This window comes from Athene noctua, chromosome 4 (assembly GCF_965140245.1).
Source record: "Athene noctua chromosome 4, bAthNoc1.hap1.1, whole genome shotgun sequence".
Classification (NCBI taxonomy): domain Eukaryota; kingdom Metazoa; phylum Chordata; class Aves; order Strigiformes; family Strigidae; genus Athene; species Athene noctua.
Window position 1 is genome coordinate 81976639 of NC_134040.1, and position 26502 is coordinate 82003140.

Consider the following 26502-nt stretch of genomic DNA (forward strand, 5'->3'; position numbering starts at 1 on the left):
TTGTTGTTTTCTTGTTCCATGGTCTTTTTACCCTCAGTCTGAGACAGGTATGTGAAGTCCCATGTAAATACAAGGTTGTGGGCTGGAAGCTACTCTGTGTTTGGTCCACAGTGAGCACACAAATTTCTGCAGTTCTAGAATGGTTTTGAGTGCTGCTTTTGTACTCAAAACTGTTTACAGGCCCTACATACTGTCTCAAAATCTTTGCTTTTACTAGTATGAAAAAGGATTTCTTTTGAATGTAGTTATTTAAGCTATGTTTCCAGCTGAAGAAAGTAAGGTTTGAGGAAAAATGACAGCTTTTTGAATGATGCATTCTTGCTTTTAGTAACTTGCCTTTCATTACTTAGTGTCCTGGCTTTATTTTACACTTTCCAAAGTTGTTGATGAGTTTGTTTTCTTTCCCCTGCTGTGGTTTCCAAAATGGTTTATATGGTTTTTGTGAGGATTTAAATTTCTTTGTTAGAGAACAAATCAAGAGTTGCTTCTCTAGTCATGGCAAACTTATTTCCTAAAGCAGTCATTGAATCCTGTACAAAAATATAATCAGGGAATTACTCTTCAATGTACCTAATCAGCATCGAGATAACAGAAATCTCCCATTATTATAGGGTCTTATAGCCTCCTTGACCTATCTCAGTATATTGCAACCAGTATTGTCACCCTAGTTGAGATAGTTGATAGTGCTGGTCAGATATTCTCTTTATTGCTGTTAGCTCTGGATTTTTAGTCTGTAGAGACTCTGCTACTCATTGTGGTTAACTTATGTTGAATAATTCCAGACTCTAAAACAATTCTCATATTAGTGTGCATTATTCTGTCAATCCTATATACTTAATCTTGATGTTCATGTCCTGCTACTTTCTTCACACCAAATTTCAAATGTGTCATTATATCAGTATCTTCATTTGAGGACACCACACTCAGTTAAATGTGTCTGTGTTTTGGTTAAACACCACTGACCTATTTGCTCATCATTTTTGATGGCAAGTGTCCTCTTCCTTCCTATTCTGTGATGGGAGAGTGCTGCAGTCTGTCACTTCAGACGGGATGGTGTTCAACACTTGCCCAGTTTCCCTGTTCATCATTTGGGAAGCTGACCTTTGTCAGTGAATGCATCTTGAGCACGATTTCTTTTGTTGGACCCTGTGAACTCTATCCCTCCCATTTAGATTTTACTGCTCTGAAAGTGACCCTTCTTCCTGCCAGATCCCCACTCCACTGCAACCATATCTTATAAATCTGAAGTTCTTCCTACCACCAGTCTCATTTCTGGTTCTAGGAGCCTTTCATATAGAGTTGTGCTATGGAGGTCATCTCTGGCTGCTTTGGACAGTTTGGATCGTCTCTCTCATATCCTTGTGGTTTTGGTACCTGAGTGCAGTCCTAGTGTTTTTTAGGAACTTGTCCTTATATGTTGCAAGGGCTCTTCTTTGTGGTTTTTTTGGTTGTTGTTGCATGCTTCCTCCCCCATCTTCCCCCCTTATCCCCCTTTCTACTTTTGATAGGGTTTTGGGTGAGGATATGTGGCTCTGCTGTGCTGGAGAGGACACTGGAATTGTTGCCCCACTTGGCTAATCTTGTGTTATTTTTATAGAAGATGAAGACTGCAACATAGGGAAGTGCTCTGCAGTGACTCTGAAGGGGTCCCCTGTTCATCTACCCATTGTGTACCCCAGCAGCGCTGGGGTAATGTACTTGTGTAACCCCAGAGCTGATTGCAAACCTCCCCATTTTCTCTTGATTTCAGTTCAGATGTCTTAGACTACTCTTTGAAGATGTTGATCTGCCTCTGCTGTGCATTGCTTCCTCGAAAGGCAGGAAGGTTGTTACTGCTCTTTGCTATGTACATCAAGGAATGAGCACTGAAGTTTTCTTCACTGGGATTCTTAGTGTTGCTCCTGTGTTGCTGCTCTGGTGTCTGTTCTAAACCCCAGTTTATTCGGCAGTATTTCATCATTATTACAATTTAGATGTCTCTTAATTTCCTGTCTTCATGCTAACTTGTACATAAGATTATATGTGTGACTAGACACAGTCAGACTGAAGATCCACCTAATGCTGTGTCCCATCTCCAACAGTAACCAGGGCTAAATGCTGAGTGAAGTGTATAAGAACAGGATGAGCATGTAGTGATTCTTCCCTAGAGTTCTCCTAACTGCTTGCAGCTTGTGACTGAGAGCGTCTTGAGTCAGTCTGGTATTCAGTTTTGGACAGATTTTTCTTACCTGGCTCTTACCTGCTTGTGTTTGAGCCTGTGTAAGCTTTTGGCTTCCAAGCACCATGCAGTAAGACGCTTCATAACTTGGTTCCTCACACAGTGTGTAGTCGTGCCCTTTTGTTGAGTACCTGCTATTGGAAGAGGAGAAAATGATGGTTTGTTCTATCATGTAGTCCCTCAGATAGCTTTTTCCTGTTGAGGAGCCAAATCTTTTGGATCGTTCCTTTGCTGTTGTGGAAGTCAAGCAAGCCAAGTATCTGAGAGTGCAACAAAAAAGTCACACTTTACAGCTGACCAAAGGGTTCAAAAGTTGCTTGGAAGTAAGGGAAGCAGAAATAGCTTGTGAAGGTAAGCATGCAACATAAACATGCAACATATAAAAGCCTAGTTTGCTTAAGGAAGTTTGTCACAGTAGCTATGCTTGATTCAAAGACTAAAGAGTGCTTATTGTTTTAAAATCCTGGTTTAGTAAGAATGCTTACTGTTTTAAAATCCTGGTTTGGCCAATCATTTTTCATTTCTCTTTAATTCTAGAACTTTCGAATCCTCTTGGGAAACATGAAAACCAAGAACTACTTTTTAAATATCTTTCAGGACAGTTGACACATTTCAGGGAAAAGCTGGTTTGTTTTTTTTTTTTCCTGCAAGGTTCTAAAGAATCTGCGTTCTCTTGGATTTTAAATAAGTATAAAATGAAAACAGGTTAAAACTTAGCCTTCAAAATGAATATTGAAAAGTCAGATGACAAGGCAAAGAATGGCTTGAAGTCTTCCTTACTTACAAGGGATGAAAATGGAAATAACTATGCACATGGCAGAGCTACACCTTCCTCAAAGAATTGTGCCACCAAGATACACAGTAATTCAACTGACCAAAATACAGTGAGTGAGCGTGAAGATGGTACCATTCTTGAAAATCAGAGTGACTTTGGAAATATCCTTTTAAAACAACAGTGTACTGAAGCACTTCCTCTGCAGAAAACACCTGGTACATACAACTGCACAGGAGCTCTGTTAGAAGATGCAGATGCTGCATGCAAGTCTTCTGTGACTGAAAAGACTTGTGTATATCCTTTGAACTGTGACTTGAAAGAAACAACAAACTTACTGACAGGTAATGTTGCTCCGGCAAAAATGCAAAATCAGAGTATCAATCAATCAGTGCCTTACAGTCAGACTGACTCTAAGTGTGTATTACCTCTTCGCGCTTCAGAGCGGAACACATGGTCTCTGATAAATGACAGGTCATGCTGCCACCTGAACACATTGGATAGTGATAATATTATAGGTGAAACTCTGGGAGCTGATCAAAATGATGGCATGCATCCAAGGGAAAAAACGCTAATATCTTCTGAAGTATGTATGAGAGAGAAATTTGATAGAAATAGCTCAGAAAGAACATCTCATCTTTCCTCTATGATAGTGGCTTCAGAAAGCCCAGATGCCCATTCAGAACTTGAAGTATGTTGTTCTGCCTCTGCAGGTGTTGAACACTATCTAAAAAACACTAACAAGACTGACAAAGAATCGCAGGAAACAGAAGCACAGTCTGTAAAACTAGCTGCTGGATGTATAAATCCTTATAGGCAAGATGCATTATCACCATACATTAATATTAATGAAGATGACCAAGTAAAATCTTTGCAGGTTACCCCTGACCATGATGAAACTGGGAATTCCAGTGCTGAGACATGCATAGATAGTCCAATAAATAATGTACACCTTCTCCCAGTAGATAAAATGGATGGAGAACAAGTATTGAAGAAAACCAGCGAACCCTTAACCAAAGAAAAAAGTATCTGTGGAAATGCTGCTCTTCAGGATATGCACAACACCTCTTACATATCTCACAGTGTACCAAAATTAAAGAGGATAGTTATGCCGGACCTGAAATGTGAAGCGACTTTTGTGGTCTTCAGTCCTACGGCTGATGAAAGCGATTCTGCTCTATGTACTTCAACACCTAACGAACGATCAAAAAATAGAACTTTTTCTGTTTCAGCTTTGGCAGAACTTGGAGACAAGTCTCCTAAACTAAGACCAAATGAGGTGTTTGTAGGAGGGCATAATAGAAGGCCTTTGCTTAAAGCTAGTTCGGGTCAAGCTGCAGGTAAACCAGTGGGCAGGTCTCCTATTGTGTCAACAATAACCAAAGCGAAGAAATCAGAGATTGTTAGTTTTCCTAAACCTAATTTCAAAAATGTTAAGCCAAAGGTTATGTCTAGACCTGTGCTACAGTCCAGAGACAGTTCAGCATTAAAACAATCTCCCCAGTCCACCCAGCTATCAACTGTCTCCTCGTCTTCACTGGTTGCTTCTGCAAGGCAACTGTCCCCTTCTATAAAAGTGCTGAAAAAGAAAATAGATCTAGCTAAAGATAATACAGTGGAATTGCCTGTGAGTAAGCCCCATAAGCTACATCTTAACAAACACCTCTTCACTAGCCAAGTCGTACATGCCACAACACATCCCAGAAACGCTTCCCACAAGGCTTCAAAGACACCTGTGTTAAAGCAGAATCCGGAAGACGTTGGCAAAGCAAGCTCTACGCGTTCAGCATGCTCCTCAGTTTCTGCTGCGCTTCCAACGTGTGTAGAGAACTCCAAAGAGATGCTGAACGATAAAATGGAAATTGCAAACTCTTCAGTGCAGCCCTGTACCCAAAACATCTACCCGACTGGAGGTGAAAAAGAGCAAAATAGCAACATGGGAATTCTTCTGGAAGCAGCTGTGTTAAAAGATGTGGCAAATGAAACATTTGACCTGCACTCTGTTCCTTTGGTAAGCTTTTTTTCTTTGCGTACTTAATTACATGTTTTGTAAATTTGGAAAAAAGGGAGTTCTGCATTGCACGGTGCTGAATGGAAATTGGGGAATGATTTTTTTGTCTACAAATGTGACTGTTGTGTTGAGTTCTGAGGTGAAGTCCCTTCCTAATGAAGGGAGCAAAAAAATACCATTTTACAAACTGGTTGCACTTGGCCTCATGTGCAATTTCGTGTCTTCAGCCTTCATCTTATTCCACAGTGTAAAATTTTTTTTTGTCAAGTCTTTTAAGACAGTGCAGTTGGTAAGATTTCTAATAAAAGCAAACAAGTCTTAATTTAGTCAAACAGGTAAAATTGCGTAGTAAAACTTGGTGAGGATTTTATAAATAAAGCTTTTAATATAAGCTTTTATCACAATAATTCTAGTGGTGCTGTAACTTTAAATAGACATTAGACATAAATTTCTGGTTTTAGTATTTTCTTTCAAAACATGCTTTAGAACTAAGTTACAGTTTTTAAATCTACTTACGGAAGTGTTGTGCGTATGTTAATATTAAAGTCATACAAAACCCAAACACCACCAAGTTGGTTAAGCATTTTATTTTTAACATCTTAATTCAACTGTCTGCTTTGAATAATTTGGGAGTTTGTTTATTTGAAGTAAAACCGGGACTCATTAGAATTGTTAAGAGTAGCCAGGAAATATTTCTCATGCAGAGGGCATATACCTGGTTTTGGGCGCTTGGCCAGCTGGAAGGTGCAAACTTCCTGGCCGGGAGGTATGCGCACGCTGGTTGGTTGGGAAATATTTTTGGATGAATCAGCTGCCTGTCAGGAGAAACGTGCTGCTTTCAAATACTTTGGAAGAAGGTTAAGAGAAAAGGAACAGTGGGAAAGAAGGGAGGAGCTTTGGGGTTGGGTCAACCAAGATCTCAGGAGGCATGGTAGGGACACAGAGTTGGAGTCTTGATGCTGTGTGTAGTCCCTCCTGTTGTTTGCTTGTGGGTTCAACATCTTACGTTAAATTGGTGAAATGGAGGCAGCATCTGTTACTGGTAAAACTGGTGTTGTTGGAATTTTTGTCAGGCTTTACCGATATGCCAGAAAAACTCCAGTAAAGCTCAGTATACAGAGGAGGATACTTCAGTTAAAACAGAAGCAGCTATACATTTCTGAAACATTACAGAAGAAATTAATAAATATTTATTATAATAATAAATTTAACTTGTAAACCTAAATGAACATGAAGGCAAGGATGGTCTGTTTTAATTCTAAAGTCTTTCAGACCTTGAATTCTGTTTCACTCCTTTTTGTTGCTAAGGGTTGGAGAGAATACTTTTAATTCACCCCATTGTGAAGATGGAAACCTTTGTGATACTGTTTTGCTGGTACTTGGAAAATCAACAGAGCAAAATCTGTAAAATGTGCAGTAGACCAATCAGCTGGACTAAACTTAATAACTAGTTTTCTGAAAAGCACAGACTTAACTTCTGAAAATGAAGATGGAGATTGGAGTCAAAACTGGAAAGTGCATTTATATGACAAAATAGCTGCGTATCAGCTTGAGTCGCAGAAAAGCATATGAAGAGCTGCATGTTATTATGTGTTTACCTTTATAGGCTTAACTTTACAGCATGAGTGGTCATGAATTTGTGCCTATATAAACTGGAGCAAGAATTTTATATGAAAGGTAGATGAGTGCTACATATAAACCAGTTATTTTAAACCTGTCCTGTATCCACTCCTGAATTTGTTTTATCTGTGTCACCTGAACGTGAAACTTTTTAACCAGTTTACGCGTTGCAAGGTAAGACCTAGACCAGGAAACCTATCGTAAGGGCTGCAGTGTTTCAGGTAGTACAGGACAACTAACTCCTCAGTGTGTTAACTTGTGTAGTTGCTTGATAGAGAATTCATCCTGAGATTAGGTGCAGTCGTGTAATTTAATGGCTTAATTAGAGTTTGGGGAGGAAGAAATTCTGATGTAAAATGACCTCTGTAATCTCTTTGGTGTGTTTGTCATTAGGGATTAGCTTCAAACTAATAGTTTTGTGTTGCTGAAGGCCATTCAGGAGCTGATTCTTGAGGTTCTGAACTTCAGATGTGTGGACAGTGTACAGCTAAGCATAGCCCTTACGTTTGTGGTCAGTATTTTGTTACAGATGCTGGAAAGGGAGATCTTAGCTTCTGACAGTGGTGGTGTGTGGGGTTTTTTTGTTTTTGTTGGTTTTGCCTTTTTTTTTTTTAACAGATGCCTTCTGTGAAAGATGGGACAACACAAGGGAAGAACATACCAAAGAAAGGCCGAATCACAGTACGAAGCGCATCAACTCCCAAGGCTGTTAAAATGGTGCCATCTGTGTTGCCCTTGAAGAGGGGATGTGAAAATAAAACTATCAGCACAATTAAAGCACCTTCTCACAAAGGACCTGTTCTGTCATCAGGCTCTGGTAAGAGAATTCTTCACTGGAATGCTACCACATAACCAGTTCCTTAAGATACCATATTTAATGTACTTTCTGACAGAACTTTTATGATAATACAGAGCTCTATTTTTGGTGCTAAATATGATTCTAAATAGCAAATTGCTGGGGGACGGGGGAGGAGGTATATTACACCTCATCACTGTAAAATCTCATCTCGAAAAGAATGTGTTTAGGAGGGGGTGGTGCTATTAGAAGATATTTAACAATATTTAATTAATAATAAATAATGTTTGAATATTATTATTTATAGTTTGGTTATGTAACAGTACTTTGCAGAATTACAACTAAAATTACTCAGAAAGATGTAGAAGTGAAGAGGAGAAGATACAGAGTTCAGGTACAAAGTATTTGCGATAAGCTACTGTGTTCTATCCCAATGGGAATGAGCCTTTATTTCAGGACAGAACATATTTTGTTCAACCTAATTTTTTAGTACAGATCTATACTTCCTTACTTTCTAGAAGGGGGAGAACATAATTGAAGGAGAGACTACTGCTTGAGCTGCTAATTAAGCTCAGACTGGTTAATCCTAAGGGCAGGGGAGACAATCTCATGTCTAGTGTGTAGGCTGCTGTACGAATCCGGTGACTGGAATCTATGTTCTGTAATTGTATTGGAGGGATTCAGAAATGCTGTTGTAGGTTATGTGCTTGTTTTAACCAAGTGTGGCAATACAGCTATAAATTGCATCTGTAGCCTAGCTATAAACGACTACACTACAATACGCTGTAATTTGAAAAGTGTGCACACCCAGCTATACCCAGTAAAACCTGTTCTTTTTTTTTTTAACCTGCTCAATCTAAGATTATAAAAGAGTCCAAAATACTACTTAATTATATACAGTTGGTGAAGCATGATAAAATCTGTGTCTGTAGTCCCTTATGGGCTGAGTCCCTTAAAGAAAGTGGATATAGGCTATTCTCTGAACTTGAGCCTTGCTATGCAAGGGACTTGCTCCGTGAACTAGGTACCTACCTGTAAGCCAGCACTTTCTTGGAAGACTCATCACCTCTCTAAATAGCAATTTAGAGCTTCCTATTTGTAATTATGGTCTTAGAAGAACTGAGATAAATACAGATACAGATGTATATTCTTGAAATTATTAATCCAAAGTAGATTTATGACATGATCACTAGAAATAAATGTAAGCATGACTAGGCTATAGGACTACTTCCCTTCGTGCAAAAAAAACCCAAAAAACAACAAAACAAACAAAAAAAAAGATGCTGTTTCAGAAGAAGCAGTCATTTGCTGTTGAAAGTAAAAACCTTTACTCTCCAAGTTTCTTTAGCTAAACCCGTCACTCCTTAACTCATTGTATGTTAAAATTATGGTAGTCAGTAGAATACCTTCTAAATTTTTCCTATTGGAAAAAGGCTGCTTAAGGTGAAAGCATGAAGTAGGACCTCAGCATTTCAAACTTGTGCTATAATCTGCCAAGACTGGAACTTTAATGCTGCACATAAGAACTATTTCTCCATGCCCTCTCCCCAGATATCATGTCAGTCCACAGTGTTTGTCTTTAGCACATTTTACCCTTCGTTTTCCTTATGCAGTGATTTGGTGCTGCGAAGTAGGATTTGATGCATTAAACTTTATCAGGTTAACTTCCCCATCCCCTGCCAAGGGAATTCTTAAACGTGGTTCCTTGCTCTCTGGTGAACATAGTGATGATGCAGATCAGAGGATGGGAGTACATGGTGGGAGAAACAAGGATGGGGAAAGGTAGGAGTTACTTGCTACCATAGCCTTTCTGTATTACGACATCACACCTTTCGGGTAAAAGCTATCTACTGCTTACCCCATGTGTTTTTACAGTTTTTGAAGTAAAACTGTGCATGCGCTTCCTGTGACCAAGTGGCGGCTTGTAAACCAAACTCAGTTATCTGTTTTACCTAAAGCCTTCCTGTAGGGAATAACTATTTCTTCCTGTTAAGTCATTTGAACACGTATTAAACTTGTGCCTTGATATAATTCCAGCAGCACAGATCAATAATTTGATAACTGCACAGTCGTTTGTTGTCAGGATTTCTCCGGACTACAGACACACTAGCTAAATCAGGGTGGAAAGGACTCCTGAAGGTCACCTAGTCCAGCCCCCACCCCCCCTGCCTGTAACTGGGTCAGCACTGAATTCAGACTAGGTTGTTCAGGCATTTGTCAATCAGAGTCTTGAAAATGTCCAAATGCTAACGACCTCACTGCTTCCAGAAGCGCTAACATAAATGTAGCTAGTTCTTAACCAGTTGCTGGCTGTGTTTGGATTGTTGGGCAGGAATACAAGTAAGTATAGTGAGTCCATTAAATACTAAAGAAGCAGTGCGTCTGTACAAAATGTATTAGTATATGTATTATTCCCAGAATAATCAAGAGCTTCTGAGCAGTGGATTGTATCATGCACTGTCATTATGAGTGGGAAGTGGGAAACTCCCTTAAGACCAAGAAATAAAAGAAAAAAATGCTATGTATAAAACACCAATTATAAGATCCTTGCAACTTGGCAAGAGTTGAGATTTGGGTAATATTATCTTTCACTTGTCAGTGTTTTCTAAGGGAATTCCCTGATCCTCTCCTGAACAGGAGGCAGCAGAAGGAGAGGAAGACTTATACTTGGAGCATTAAATTTTTGTGAGGTTATTTGCAGAGCACATTAAGCTAGAAATAACTTTTATTTATTTCAAAACGTTGGCTTACTGCTGTTCACCAGTATTGGTGTATCTAGGTTAGACCTTGAAGTTTTTTCTGAATTAAAAATTGGTTCTCTAAAACGTAAACCCAACTTGATTCAGTATACCGAAGGGGTTTGTGAAATGGCGAAGCCGTGTTTCTGCAGCAAATCTAGAAATCACAGTTACAAGCTAGATGCCTCAAAATTACTTCTGTAACTATTTGCCTCCATTTCTACATAAGAGAATGATCTGCAATCACATACTCATTCTCAAACAAAAATCTCAATTCTCTACAGGTAGTTTTTCCATGATGGTGTGCATAGATTTCTGTAGTGATGCCTGATGGCAGGCAGTATGCCTTTTGCTATGTTTTCTATCAGTGAAAACATTTAATAGAATTCAAGACACAGAATAAGGTGTTTGAGTTAACATGGGTTTTACTGGAAGGCATGTGTAATTTTTGAGCCCTGACTCAGGACTTCGAACCAGTCTTGAAATGAAAGCAACTGTTGTTTTTGTTCCCAGCAAATGCACACAGCCTTTTAATTGGGTGTACATAACCACTGTGGAGGAGTAATAGACTGCTAATAGTTGAGGTGTTATGGTTTGGGAGGAGTCATGTCTTTCTCTCACTGGAGGGAGGGGTGGAAGCGGACTGGAGAAGCCAGGGAGCTTTGGTGGTCCCATGGAACATCACTCCGAGTTCTACTGTCAGCCTGCCCCAGCAACCACATGTTACAACTCCTGCGGTTGGACAGAAGCTCTGTGACAGCATGAACCATAGGACATTGTTTGATTTATGTTTGAACAGAATAAAACATGGATATAACTCATTTACTTTAGATCTACAAATGTAGAAGCCCACCATTGCTTTTTTTTTCCTATCGCTGACTGCTACCTACCTGTAAGTATGTAACAGAAAGGAGCTTTACCTGCAAGTATGATTTCTGATATGCTAATACTTCACTTAAATTTCTGCCTTAAAATTATACTATTGCTTTAAATTATTTCCCACTGTATGAAACTTCATGTTGTTGTTGATGTCCTATCTATGAAGAGCTCAGTCAAGCCTCTTACGTGTAATTGAAACTATTTGGGGATATGAAAGCATCAAAAATATTATAGCCCTGCTTACTGTTAAAGACTTCCAGAAATTTAATGGAAGCCATGTAAATCATCTTTGTAACCAAAATGTGTTTCACTGTCTGACAGTTATTTCAGACCTTTGGGTACGATTTTGTCTCTGACATTCAATTAGCAGAGTTAATTAGGCCCCGTGCTTTACTTATCTTTTCCACAAGTCTACTCCAGTGGTACCTGTCTTTCTCCTGCTAGTACATTCATAGCGTTCAACTAGAGTAATGAAAGCTTGGGTAGAGAGAAGCATTACAGTCTGAATTCTGTGTTTCTTTGAAGAACATTTTGGACAAATGGGACCTTTTCATTATGAAAAGTTGATCATACTGAACAACTTTTCCAGTGTTCTGCAACTAACTGAAGCACAGGAGAAATAATTCTGCATATACTATAGGAAATAAATTGAAGTTGCACTAGACCACAGCAGGTTTAGTGAAACTTTGAAGTACTAATGATTTGCTTGTTAGTTCATAATTGCTAAATTCCTTCAGTTGAATTTTGGTTTGATCTTACAATTAAATGTGTAATTCAGAGAATCTTCCAAAGATAAAACCACAGCAGGCTGTGACAAATTAAGACTCTGTTGATTATGGAGTGTTGTTGCTGTTTATTACAGAAAGAAAGGCTTTTCAGATGGAAAATGGAAACCAAATGGTTTCAGTGGGTTTTAGTACAGCTGGAAATATATATAAACTTTGTAATCCAGGACTTTTTGGTATAGCCTTTCAGAATACTAGTGAAGCAGAACCAAAACAATTCCGTTCCAGTAAACATTCCCAGAGTCCTTGAATCTCTGTTCTGACACTGAACCAGGAGCTAAACCAAACATGGTAACTGCAAATCACTTTTCAGCTTGTAGCATTCCTGCTATCTACCATGTGACTCTTTAGTTGGATTGACATGCTGCCAAGAGGAAACAAAATATTTTAAAAGGCAAACATAACTTCCAAGTTCTCTGGCCTGAAACAGTCAGGACTTTTCTCAGGATTTTGGAGTGGAGAGTTACTTGTAAGGGTATCCATACACTTTCTCGTGAACAAATCTGAAGTGCAGACAAAAAAAAAGGCTTTAAATTTTAGTTTCAACCAGTCTTTTTATGATTTTTTTTCTTTTGCAGAACAGCCAGCTGCTTTTATGGATTCTAAAAGCAGGTTCCTCATACACTAATTTATCCAAGATCATTATTTGTCCTTATGAGTGCAGATTACTTGGTCCCCTTTTCCCTTTCTTTAATACATATGTAGGGCTTGATTACAGTAATTAAAGCCTGTGTTAAAAGTGAACTGAAAACTCTCCTTCAGAGAAGTGGGAAGGAGGAAACCAACACATGGATCTCCATGGTCTGTGGCCTATAGTATAACATAAAGCTTGTCTGTTATCTCTCTTTGGTCATCTTCACCCAGAGAGCTCCACTGCATACTGACTGTGTTTCTCATGACCAATTCTCTTTTAATTTGCAGTGTAAAGTACAGGGAGAACTTACCCAATGTGAAAGGACTTTTGTCTAGCTAATCAGTTTGTGAGAGTTCAGAAAGCAGCGTAAGTTGTGAGGGCTTAGGAGCCTTATAGGTCATCCCTTCTCTGATTGCGTGAGTTGGATTTCCCTGGTAATGTTTCCACTCTGCTTTGCCCTGACTTCCTGGCCATCCTCAACAGGAATGGTTTGCTGGACACAGACTGGAGCAATGTATGTCCTTGTGCCAAGTACTGACCTCTAAGCCTCTGCCCCGGGTTTTGGTCATTGAGGTACAGAATGGTCAATTCACAGTTTGAGGCCAGAAAGGAGCCATAAAATGATGTAGTTTGAATTCAGCTTAGTTTGCTTTTAGCTTTGGCTGCATACACAAGTAGAAGAACTTGATAAAACTTTGACACCTTTTCTCTTTTGTTTCTTCTCATGAAGAAGGAGCTCTCACCATGGGATGGATATTGCTCATGTTTTGCAAGCCTTAGGGTTCAGCATAAAACCACCCATTTGGAATACAGAATTTCCTGTTGAGTTCTGTAAGTCGAATTGACCGTGAGAAATGAGTAAGAGCAGAAGAGGTTTTGTTTGGGAGGTAATGTAGAATCTGTTAACCAACTCGCTCTGAAATTGTTGATTTAGATCTGGTTTGCTATCCTTGGGTGTGGTCCTCTGAGCTTTTGGGGGATAGGGGAAGGGGGGAGATGTAGGAAACGTTTGAAGATGTTAAATGATCTTTATTCCAAAGTACATGGTATTTCCAGTATTCTATTGACTTCAGCTTCCAGAAGGGAGCATTTAATCTTGTCAGCTTTGTTTCTGGTGCCATCAGTGACCATACTTAGAGAATTGAAGTTTTCACATAAGTTTCCAGACTCTTTACAAGTGATTAGTGACTAGCCCCATCAGGGTTTTAATGTGTTATATCTGTAGCAAGAAGCATGATCATACTTGCAGAGACTGATACTAACAGTTGACAAATCAATGCTGTCATAAATGTGGATGCATCTATAAGAATATTTTCCTTTAGGAGTGAGGTGTGCACCACTTCCCTGCAGGGGAATTTCTTGGTACCTAGTCATTTACTTGCAAGGACATGCTGTTGTGTCTTCACCTGTACTAGTTAGTTCTGGATTCTCACAGGGTGGAGGTAAAGAAGGAAAGAAATAGGAATTCTTGTCTACCTGAAGAAAATTACGTTTTGTTACAGTGAGGTTCCTTCTTCATGAAAGAAATGCATGAACTCCTGCAGCAGAAAACTTAAAATATTCGTGAATAACGTGAATATAAAAGCTGCAAACTATCAAAAAATTCTTAATGCATAACATGAAGGGCTGTGTGCTATTAAGAGCTAGACAGTAATGAAAAGCGTAATTGCGTGTGGTTGGTAGTTTTCTTTTGCCTCAGCTTTCCTTGTAGTACATTGATTTGACTTCTCCTTGTGCCCACTACTAAATGGACAGGACTTTCCAATGGCTGTGTTAAAGCTAGTGGTTGGGGTTTGTTTAAGTCGGAATGCAAACAGTTTATGACAGGCTCCTGGCAAAGCTGGAGTGGACAAGCTTTGCCACCGCTGTGCAGCTGCCCTGGGGAGCTGGTGTAACAATACCTGAATACCTGCTCTCCAAAGACTGGCTCTGCCGGCGGTCATAGGAGATGACAGCGTGACTGTGTGGACATGGTCTCTCATGGGGCTGCTTTAGTTCAGTCTACAAGAGGAAAAACCTAAAACTGAGTAAATCCAGCAGGCAGCATGATGGCAGACAGTGCTGGAGGTGGGAGAGCAGGTGTGAGTTCAGACTTGAGCCTGGGGACTTGAGGCTATTTCTAGGTGCTGGAGAGATCATATGCAAGGATTTGAGCCTGAGGGAAGATGGGGAAAGGGATCAGATGATCAGGGAAGGATTTAACTAGGAGGAAATCCATGACGTTTCAAAACTGGGCCAAATAGGAAGCAGAGAAATTGAAATTTAACAGTAGAAACACATCAGTGTTGTTCTTTCCCTCTTTCTCCACATAACTGAAAACTCTTCTGACAGTGGGAGCATTTGAGGGAATGAGAAGGGTTGGCTTGGTTGTTGTTAACTGTTAATATAATGCTCTGTAGCACTGATGATCAGTTTTCCAGTTTTTAGTCTGAGTTGCACGAGGAGGAACACATGAATACCTACCAACCTGGCTGCACGCAGCCTGGTTATGTTTTTGGCACTGGTTTGCTGATGATTCCTCGATAGCCGTGCCAAAGAGGAGCACTTTCCTGAGGACTGTAGGTGAATGGGAACAATACTGGGAAATCTTCCTCAGCCGGGTCTTGTATTAATATGTAAACTATTCTCTGATCAGCTGATCCCCTAAACAGATAAATCTTTCTCATGTAAATTTTCAAGACCCAGCAGTAGCATAATATTCCGTGTTTGTCCATGTTTATGTTTAGCAGTTCAGGCATTACTGACAACATAACGTAACTGTGTCCTGCCTTTTCTTTGGCAGTTTTGATAATAATTTGAGACTTCAGAAGGGGAGAGAACTAGAAAGAGACTATCTGTTGATCTTCAGTAGAATTATGGAACATGCTGTAATATTGCTTCTGCTTTACAGTGCCAAAACCAGCAACCATAAATGCTCTTATAACTATGTTAAGATCATTCTGCTGGTAACAATGCCAAAGTCCAGTTTGTCTTTCCATGATTTACTTGCTCCTTTCAATAGGTGCCAAAATACCATGTTTTCTTGAAGGTTTACTCCCCTTGCTTTATAAAGATCACGTACGGTAGGCTTAGATTGGACTGCTTCATCATGCTTACATTTTTTTTTTTTTTAAAAGCTAAGAAGTTTATCACTTCTAAAACAGAGCCCTCTGGATTTTTAATCTTGCAGGAAAAATCAGAAAAGCAAGAAAAAAAATCCAAACCTCAACATATTCATGAGATATGAAATGCCAAACCAACTATTACTGTTAGCTTTAGGGTTAGACAAAACCAACAACAACAAAAAGCATTTTTCCAAAGACTCGTTTTGCACTTAGTCTGCCATAATTTTCTGTTTGGGAAAGGCTTTGAACCATTGATTTCCAGATGTTATATAGCTCTGTGAATGCCAGTTACTCTGTGATCAGTTCTAGATGTGAAATGTGTCAATATGGTTTAGAATGGCGGAGGTTGAACCTCAGAATTGTTGAATATGTATTCAACTTTACAATTTGTCTGGTGTCAACAGAGTCCCAAGTTCACCACTACTAGCATATGTTTATTCTTTTAATTTGAATTTTTTAGGCTCCAGTACTATTTAAAGGAAGCCTTAATTTATTCTTGACAATAATCACCTACAAGAGATTCATACAAGAGGGTGATTATTTGAGTAAGGATATGAAATCTGACTTCATCACTTCTTGAAAAATGAGCTTTGTTCTTTGCTTATTTCCGTTTCAATACACGAGATACTGTAACATATTTGAAGTAATGTGGTTGTTGCTTAGAGACCTTTTTCTAAAGAACTGCCAATTCATTACCTCACTGTAAAGGAATGTGATATTTCTAGTATTCCACTTCAGTGACTAGATTAAATACCTGATGAAAGCCAATTACTTTGATACTATTGCTTGTTGTCTTTATAGTAATGGTTCACTAAATATCCTGCTTTTGTGCTTGTTTCCAGTACTTTTGTTTATATATGATGTCTTCCTCCTTCTGTCTTCAAAACCTTTGCGTTTAATTGTGAGAATGGTACTTATAAAAATAGTTTGTGAAACCATTATTGTTACTTGAAGTAACACCTAGAGTAGTTGCTTAATGATCTTGTCATGACTTAAAAAAAATTCTCCCTCAAGCTGGGCTTTTGAAAAATGGATTTGAGTGCTTGAGTAATTACTTTAATAGAAGCCTTATAGGAAAGCACTGAGCAGTAGAAGAACTAAGAAAAGAGCAAAGGTCGTGTGTTTGATGTGTCTCTGAAGCTGAACGTCCTAGAGCTTGCTGTGCTGGCTGAGTGGGTTTGGGTTCACAGCTGGTTTGGAGCACTGCTGCGTGCCAGCATCTGCAGAGAAGCTGGGCTGGCTGCAGCTCGTACATGGGGAACATGCTGTACGAGAAGAGACCTGAACGTTTTCACATGCTTGCCTTGACCCCTCTTGAGTGAAAGTCACTGTGAAGAAAATGGGATTTTGTTCCTGTACCTTTGAACTGAATGAACAAGTCCAGCACAATACCAATCAAGCATGTTACCCTCATCTTTAAACAATAAAGTTCCTCTAGCTGCCTGTTGAAACGTAAAGTTTTAACTTACTAAGTTGTGAGACCATAACATGCAGTGTTTGTACGGCAGCCCTTCTTTTATTTGGTTTGTTTTTGGGGTGTGGGGTTTGTCTGGTTTTTGCACCTTATTTTGGCGAGAGGCTATTTAGAAAAGGAATCTCCAACTGGTCTGGATTAATTACTTTTCTGGTATGTTGTTCCATTAATGAAACAAGGTTTTAGAAAGCAATGTGGTAAGCTTTTTAAAGCTGTTAGAGTTGTTGTATGAAGTTCAGATGTCACAGAATTTTTGATTTTTTTTTTTTTTTTTTTGGTCAAATGCAAATGATATCAGATATGTTGTCTGGAGTACCATGTTTCAGAGATGTTTTTAATAGGTGTGAGCTTGTGGTTTGTGGTGTTCTCATAGCATGACAGGGATTGGATGCTCTTGGATCTATTCACGCGTCCGTTGCAGTAACTTACAAAAATTTAAAAATATGGTTGATAATTTTGTCTTGGAGGTTTAATACCAGGCTACGGTAAAGCCGTATACAGAGTCACAGTTCAGCATAGTAATGCCAGACGAGTAATAAAAGTGTGTCTCTGAAGAGAGGCCTGATGTAAAGCGTGTTTCATGACTCACTGAAGCTTGTGTGTTACATTCAGTGACCAGTATCATATAATATCCTAATGCATGTTTGGTATATGTTGTATGTAGGTTTCTGTTTTGTTTCTGAATTGATCTGAACTGAGGGAAATAGCTTGGTCATACTTTCCTTTACTAGTGCTGTTACTGTTTTTTCGTACCTGATACAGGATGTTTTGAGCCACATTGTCTAATCCTGTTACACCACCTGCTGTTGAAAAGCAGACACTGGGTATGTGTTCTTGTCTAAATCTTAATGTAATCCCCTTAATGTCATGTTTTCATGGTCTCAGTGCAAATTGATGGTTTCTTTGGTCGTTGATATTTAAGAGTAGAGATCCTGTAACAAAACTGCTGTTGAATGAAGTGGAATTACTAGCTAGTTTTGTCGCGTTTCAACAATCGCTTATATAGCTGAAGCAAAATTAATACATGGTTTATAGTGACAGGAATAAAGGGAAGAGTATTCCCTTTAAACAGAAACTTGATTGTTCTAAGTCAAATCTGAGACACTAGTAGTTTCTTTTCAAGTAAGATAAAACTGTCAGACTTGAAAATGACAATGACATCAGAAGTTATTTTGTAAAATATGTTACGATAAATAACAAAACTTTTTTTTTTTAAATGGAAGTCTGTTATCCGTATCTCCATTTTTGGTTTTGTACAAAAATGAAAACCTCTCTTCTGTAGTTATTCAGAGGACTGTATAAAGATCTTGACGTTAGAGCTGACAAGAGTCAACGGTGCTGTCAAGACAAGTCTGTGTGCATGTAACTTCCTTTGGGCTACTGTAGTTTTAATCTGGGTGCACACTTTTCTGCAAAAAAATAGAAGTTCAACTAAAAACTTTTCTTGTGGAAAGTGTAGTTGCATTGTTAGTAGTACAAGAGTAAGCTCCCATCTGAAGATGGCACACCTGTGTCCTATATAGATACTCTTCCTATTTGGTTAACTTAGCTATTGGACATTCGTATTCTACAAGCTGAAATGAAAACAACAATTAATGCAAAAATGTGCCTGCACCAGTTGCCCTTTAAGAACTTGGTTCCAGGGAGTGCTGTTTAACTAGTTCTGCAGAACTGGTCAGTTTTCACTATATTATGAGTACCACACAATTTGATACTCCCCTGGTGTGTTTGTCCTTGCAAGGATATTATCTTCTAGAGTACTGTGGAGGGGGATGGGGGTGGAGAGGCTGAATCTCTTCTTTGAGGGCGGGAACAAACAAAGGAATCTTTCTTGGATTATTTTTGAGCCGGAGGTTATATTTTTATGGGTTCACCAGTACAGCTAACCATAGTACACAAAGGTAGGAGAATGCAAGAAAGACTTTGTGCATGCAAATGTCTGCCGTGAATACTGGTCTTTAAAGCTCTTGATATGTTCCTGAGGTCAATATGCAGATAAAACAGAATTCTTTAAGTTCTTGGAACTGTTTTTCTGCCTTTACAGTGTTTTTTACTCTGTCAATATGAGGTACATTAAGCCTTTTTATATGTATTTTTAATTGTAAACCTTTTTACTTGCTTCTTCTACATATAAGCCTACAATTGTTTAAGTTTCTTTCTCAACTCCTTCTGCTCTTTTCTCTCCCTCCTCCTTTCCCTCAATTGACAGGTATAGGATCTTCGCCAAGAGAGAACCATGCCTCGGTTAAAAATTCTCCAGCCTCCTCCAGTAAACAGCTCACCAAATCCCAAGGGTCTGTCAAAAGAGCAGTACTTGAGAGAACACCTAGCATCTCATCAGTCAGCAGCACTCAGAGTGAGCGAAGTCTTTTCAGCAGTAATTGTAAGTATCTGTCAAGGTTATGGGTTTTAACTCACAGTCAGCATCAACAGCTTGCTGGGAAAAAAAAAATCCCCTTGAAGGGACTCCTGTCTGACAAAGGCCTGTGTTAATTCTTATCGCGCTACTTATTATTAGTTCTAGGTCTTACTTGTTTTGCCTCTTAACTTACAACTTAACTTCTTAAGACATGCCACTTGAAGGAGCTTTGAGCCTTGAAATTTTGTTTCAGTAGAGGTTTCAGTACTGCTCCTCTTCTGCCCTCATACATTACAAAACCAGCAGGTTTCCTTGTGTTTACATGTGTGTAACAAGCAGTAAGTCTGAATGGATGGCTTGTCATAATATTTGGAACAGCACATCACAAGTTTTTGATACTAAATGCTGTTTTTGAACTAGGTTATATCTGCTTTCAGAGTTTTAAGATAAAATATGCATATGAGATCAAAAGCGGGTAAGCAAAGCTGCTTTTAGAAGGTAAAATGTTGCATGGGTACGCTTCTGTAACTTCTAAGCATTGGTGTATGACCTGAACCAAATCCATCTTGATGAAAAATAACAGAACTTGCTTTGATTTGAAACTCTATAAAGGATCTGTACCAGCAGTTGTAGGAGTTCTAGGGGTGGAAGGAAATAGCACACAAATGACTGTCTGACATATTAGTATTCCTGGCTATATGTATTCATATGAGTACATTCAAATATTATGTTACTGTCACATCATCTGTTACACCTTGGAGACTGGGCAAAGGCCTTTCCTTTGTGCCAGATGTCATTTAAATCTGTCTTCAATGGACCGAAAAAGAGAACTGTGATTTAACATACATCTACAGTTTATGTATGCGCATATGCATGCATGCATGCATACATACATAACTAAATTTTCTCTTGTTCTTTTTTTTTTCCCCTGTAGTGCTTTCATAAAAAAAATAAAACCTAACATATTTCTCAAAAGAATATGTGTAATAAAATATGCAGTGCATGTTACTATGACAGCCATGTTGACTTTTGCTGTTCAGGTTTAGGACTGTATCTGGAATTCCTAAGAAGCTTTGTTCTCTCTTCATTTTATTCCCTCATGTAACAAAGAAAAGGGTCATTGCTTCATAACGAGGAAGTGTATTCAGATTAAGTATCCAAACAGATGACTCCTTATTTAGCCTGGTTTGCTAGCTGGTTTAATCTGTTTTGTCCACTGCCTTCAAGCTCACAATTTTTTCCACTCCGATTCACAAAGAGCAAGCAAGAGCAATATGAGAGGTTGAACATGGCTGCAGTGTCTTTGGCTTTAAGCTTGCTTTGATCTTTTTTAAATGACTGTACCAGGAGGACTCCGCAGTTGCACAGAAACTAATTTTTCTCCTATTATTTTCATCAATTCTACACTAACACCACCGACTGACTCAGGAAGCCACTCTGATATTACCTTACTGACATTGCTGGTAGTGGGAACTTACAGCTTTTGTATTATTTCTTTGTTAGCCACGGTTACTGGGAAAAGAAGTAGGTTGTATTCCTTTTTATTTCTATTTTAAAGCATGTATTTTGTGGAGGCTGGTAAATGTATGTAATATTCTGACTTGCTGATTTTCTGTAAGATGATTTTTCTTAATTTCTTACACTTAATGGGAATGATTTATGTCTGATGGTCAGGTTTTGTGATTACAATGAGTTTAGCTTACATATAGTTCATATGTTAAAGTGAAGTCTTTATGACTTTGAATCAAATTGGAAAGAACTAATGAATTTACTTTGTACTCTAATAGTAAGTACAGTGCTGTTGCCATATTTTAGTCTTTCACTACAGTATAGTCACTCTACTATACAATGTCAGGCAAAAAAACCCCACCCTGTATTTGTAAACCTAAAATGTTTTTATTAGATTGGTGGAACACACAAAGACGAAGATGGGAGGTTTATGCTGTTGAATGTCATGAAATTTATGATAACCTATTGTGGTCCTCTCAACAGCATTAAATTGACAAAGCTGTGTGGCTTGTTTTGTTTAAGGAGTTTGCCTTGTGTTAGAGGAGCAAAAATATAGGAAGAGAGGATTTCTCCTGCTGTGTCAGTTCAGCCCTTTGTTTTGGGATGCCCTTGGATGGGTAATTTCCTGTGGCAACATTAGGGATTTTTTTTTTTTGGTCTAATGAACACTTGAGTGTTATGATTCTTTTCTCTAAAAAGGCTTAATACTTGAGAAGTTTAGAAATCACGAAGTTTGAAATCCTGTTGTTAATAAAAGCATATTTTGCATGTAAACTGTTAGTCTGAGCTGTAATAATTTGGGTTTTTAACAGAAATGATCTCAATTTCGGTGCTGAGCTGAAAGTGTTACCTTTTGAATTTACTGTAATGTTTTAACTCTGAGGTTAAGAACAAGAATCCAAATTTGAATTACATTAGAATAATTGCATATAAAAGAAATAGTGTTTCAGAAGTTAAAAAGCCGATCCTAGTAATTGACCTGGAGCTGCATTTCTGTACACTAAACATTCCACTAAAATTCTTTTAATGAGTTGAGTGTTTAAATGCCTTAGATCTTAGCTGGGGTGAGATCACTTCATACCCATCCCTCTTTGTTTAAGATTGCAGTAGCTACTCTATGAATAACCATCTTTGAATCATACAATGGACCTAACTTTGCAAATTTACCTTTTTTTCTTCATGTAGCCTGATTAGCTGACCCTAGACTTCCAATAGGACAATGCAGTGCCCTAACTAGTCCTGTACCAGAAGGGTGCTCACTCACCCAAAGTGTTAATTCCATGGCATGCTTCTGGTTTAAAAGACAGTAGCATAGTAGTTTGTAAGCAGTTACTAGCTGCTTGCAGTGCACTCTGAGCAAAAGTCCTTAGCTGAATGTTTTACAGAAAAATTTAAGGATTGCATCGGACCTCATGATTTACTAACACCAATTACTTTGAATCATCTGATGTTGATCAGGGTCAGATTCCCACAGAATGTTATTGATGTGTTATGAAAATTGTTCCTTATGTATACATTTCTTGCAGATATTTACCTTTTGTTTCTTTAGAGAGGCTCTAACTTTGTTTATTTAAAAAATAAAAGAAAGAGGAGGTGTTCAGTTGTGTATGTTTCTAAAAGGAAAAGCAGCTCTGTCCCTTTTGCTGTCATGGAAAATGTATTGATTAGTGGCCAGAAAGCATCTTTTGCAATTGGTTAACTTCTGTAGTATATGCTAGTGCATTTGAAGACACTAAAATGATCTCAGGACTGTATGTCCATCTTCCAATGAACAATATTAGATACGTAGTTCATACTACCTTTAAAAAAAACCCATCAACCTTATTAAAACAATCTGGGACAAGCCAGATACTATATCTCTCACACACACACCTCCTTTTTTTTTTTTTCCTTCCTTTAAATGACTAGAGAAGAAAACAAGAGTGTGACAAACTATTCCAGCGTGACGTAGTTTTTGCTTATCTCTGGTAAAGGCATTGTAATAGTCATAGAATACCAGGTTGGAAGGGTCCTCAGGGATCATCAGGTCCAACCTCTCTGGCAAAAGCAATGTCTAGACACAATGGCCCAGAATCCTGTCCAGCTGAATCTTAAAAGCATCCAATGTTAGGGAAGATTTCTTGCTCTGCTGGGGTGTCAATTTCTTACGCTTTAATGTGTCACTATAGGTGGGTTTTTAGTACCTGAACCAAACTGTACTTAATCTATACTTACTTTAGAAGTACTATCATTTTTTTTTTTTTTTAAATAAAACAATGCTTTCTCTAAATTTCAGGTTTTTTTTCAAGCAAAATTTTTCATTGTGACAATAAGCCAAACCTCTCTCAAGTTCCTTTGGAATGGAACAAAAAGTCATCTGTAGCAACTGCCCTGTTAGGTGGAAACCTGATTTTGATGTGAGGTAGCAAATGCTTGTTGTCCTGCCTTTCCCAATCTGGGTGTCTCTGCCTCTTTTTGCAGGGAGTATTTTGCTGTATGACTTGAGCTTTCCTGGCGGGGCAGGGCATCTTCTGAGGCTTGCTGTCACTGAGGAGGTCACTGTTCTGAACCTTTCTTAAAACTCGTGTGGTAGCTGGTGAACAGCTGGCCCCACACGGATGGAAGGGGTGCAGAGTCTGCTGGTGGTGTGCACGCCACATCATTGAAACAGTGCGCTCAGCTCAAATGAGAGACAGGGGAAGATGTTGCATGAGGAAGTTGTCTTGAGTTTTATTTGGTTTTTATTTTTTCAACAGTCAATTTTGCGGCCAGAATGTCTTTGTGTATTGATGATGTGGCTTAAACGGAAATGTGATCTGTGTTTGCTTTGTACAGCAAGATCAGACTTCTAGTTATGTATTTTGATAAATACACTTATCCCTCTTACACATATTTTAAAGCTGTATGTCTGGTTCTGCAAAGTGTTTGTAACAGTCATAGGCTGATTATCTGTTACAGTTCATCAGTCTGTACTGAAGATATCAGAGGTGGTCACAATACTTTTAGTCCAACTTGTGTTTCTTCTAACTTTAGCCTTGGGTAAAACAGGCTTGTTCTAGGACTTAATTTTCCCCAAACTAGATACAGCCTAGAGCAAATTCTTTGTTGTTCTGTGTTGCAGCTGCAAATGCCACAGTTATTGTCAAGAATGGAGAATGGCCTTCAAAACCAGCCTGCCAGAATGGTACTTCGGGATCTGTCCCTTTGAAAGCAGTACCAAGACCTAGACTACACTCGAAATCAACTCCAAAAGGTATATGGGTCTGCTTGTAAATAGAATGAAACTACAGATGCTACTGTTAGGGTACCTTACCTGTGGCAGGTGGCTACCTCCTGAAGCAGTGTTTATTAAGAAGTGGTCTTGGAAAATGGTGCAAGGAAGTAAAATCACATTAGTGGTACTTCAAGTTTTGCAAGGTTTCATAGGAAGGCTAAAATGTCATTTGTATTGTCGTAATTCCTTGGAGTATCTCAGGCAAATGAGGAGGAGGTCTGCGCTGTGATACGGCTAAGGTTTACTCGGCACAGGGACTTAATGCACTCTGTTGTGTGGCAGGTGTCATTGCATGGGGTTTATGTTTTAGTAAGAGTTCTTTTCTTTCATAAAGCTCAGGTACAGACTCTGTGGCTGCTGGTGATCTGCAGGGTAGACCTACCCAGAATTATCCTGAGTGTATGGTTGTCCTCATCCTTATGCATACTTTTCATTGCCTTTACCCCTTTCAGGACAGAAAGGACCTTGGGGGATGAAGTATCTTCTTTCATAGATAAATGATGTTTTCCCATCTTTTCAAGGGGGGAGTCCCAGAAAGACCTTAGCTCTTCATACTGCTTTTTTTGTGATGATATTCTTAGTGGCTGAAGTGGAAGCAGGGGTTTGCTCTAACTTTTAAGAGATAAAACAATTGTGTTTCATCATCTGGTGCTAAAGGAAACATTAATTTAATTGTACTTTCTGGCTCTGTATTAAACACTATTCTGCTTCGGGTTCCTATTTGAGCCAGGACCCCTCGATCAGCCAACAGTGCTTCTCCACTCAAGCCCCAAGCAGCAGTTGACAACTCATTCTCTGGCCAACATTAAATACACAATGGGAGCAGATAAATAAGCTTGCTGTCTCTCTCTCCTAAATCCCAGTTATAATCAGCTTGCTTCTGACCATCTTTGTGGTGAACTGGTTATTGTAATCAGATAAACCTAATTAAATACTATGCTCCTGCTTTAGGCTTAAGTTTTAAGCTGGTATCTGACATAATTGAGAATAAATAGAAGAGGTGTCTGCCAAATGTCGCCCGGTAATGACATGCTTTAAAATGGTAAACAATGAAAAGAAACACTTTTCTACAAACTGTAACACTTTGAAGCAAACACAGATTTTTATGACTGGCTGACAAGCTGATGCTTTCTGTTGGGGTCCAACACATGCAACACAATGATGCACTGTTTAACATCATCAGTGATCCGGGCACTGGGAGTGTACCTTCAGCACCTGCAGGAGCAGTGTGGCCAGAAGCAGCTGTTATTCCCTGCCTTGGCTCAGTGTTACTGGGACTACTGTGTTGTGTTTTGAGGCTTTCCCAGTCCAAGGGGGTTGTTTTGAAACAGGAAAGGTCACTGGAAACTTAGGAACATGGTTAGAGTCTCTGACCACATGACCTCACCACACGTGAGGAGAGGTTGAGGGTGTTGAGCTTGCCTAGTCAGGCAAAAAAAGCTTAAGGGGAGATCCTGTAACAGTTTGCAATAACTTGAAAAGGACAGCTACAGAGGTGGTGGTGCCAAACTCTTTTCAGTAGTACCAGATAATTTCGCAATGGGTAATGATTGAAATTGTGGAGTGGGAGTTGCGGCATTGCCCAGCAGGGCCATAGAGCCTCCCTTCCTGGAGGTTTGAAAGGCTCAGCGGGACAAAAGCACTGTCAGCTGATCCCGTCTTGGTGGTGGCCCTCTTCACAGTGGGAGGCTGGATGCCTGGCCCACAGAGGTCCTTCTCAGCCAGGGTTTCTGTAGCTGTGCTGTATTTGCTGCTGTTTCGGGACTGAACTAATTCAATCTTAGTGCTAAAGTGCAATCTTTTCTAAGCAGAAGAAAATGTTAGTAGTTTTATTAAAACTATCTTTTTATTTCTTCTACTGTGAGTTCTAGTAAAGCAAAGCTAAACTGAAATACAGCTTGAATTTACTAGAAGGTGTCTTTTTTTTGTGTGTTTACTTGAGTGGATTTGTACATCTTGTTAACTGTAGATATGTAATTTTAGGCATGTCTTTGTTTGATGACATAGTTCTACTTTTAAACCTGATATAAGTTTCTATTTCTAGGAGTCAAGACCAGGCCTGCTCCACTGAACCAGTGCATACCAAAATCATCTGGGCCACTGCACTCAGCAAGGAAAGTCAGCGAGGCTAGAGGTAATCAGGTGTTGAATACAGTCAGTTTTTCACTTATGTTCTCGAATACCTCTGTTTTGAGAAAGAGCAGCTATGCTCTTTCAGAGTAATTGCAATAATCGGTCTGGTCTTTTTCCTTGTAGTTCAAAGTATTGAAGACTGGCTCTGCAAAGTGTTCCTTACGTGTCTGTTTTATCTGGAGGGGGAAAAAAACCCAGGGCATTCATTGTCCACTAT

At 39.0% G+C, this 26502-nt stretch overlaps 1 protein-coding gene across 4 annotated transcripts in view; it reads left to right on the forward strand.

Annotated features, from left to right (window-relative positions):
- MTUS1 (microtubule associated scaffold protein 1) overlaps positions 1 to 26502 on the forward strand; it is a 115247-nt gene that overhangs the window by 24293 nt on the left and 64452 nt on the right. For 2 of the 4 annotated variants that reach the window (XM_074905885.1, XM_074905886.1), the window contains exons 2-6: positions 2756 to 5001; positions 7240 to 7438; positions 19241 to 19414; positions 24000 to 24131; positions 26197 to 26286. In XM_074905885.1, coding sequence (XP_074761986.1) covers positions 2944 to 5001; positions 7240 to 7438; positions 19241 to 19414; positions 24000 to 24131; positions 26197 to 26286 — 2653 coding nt within the window. In that variant the 5' untranslated portion in view covers positions 2756 to 2943. Of the gene's footprint in view, positions 1 to 2755; positions 5002 to 7239; positions 7439 to 19240; positions 19415 to 20724; positions 20915 to 23999; positions 24132 to 26196; positions 26295 to 26502 lie in introns of those variants that run through there. The other 2 variants (XM_074905888.1, XM_074905889.1) reach the window with 2 other exon arrangements.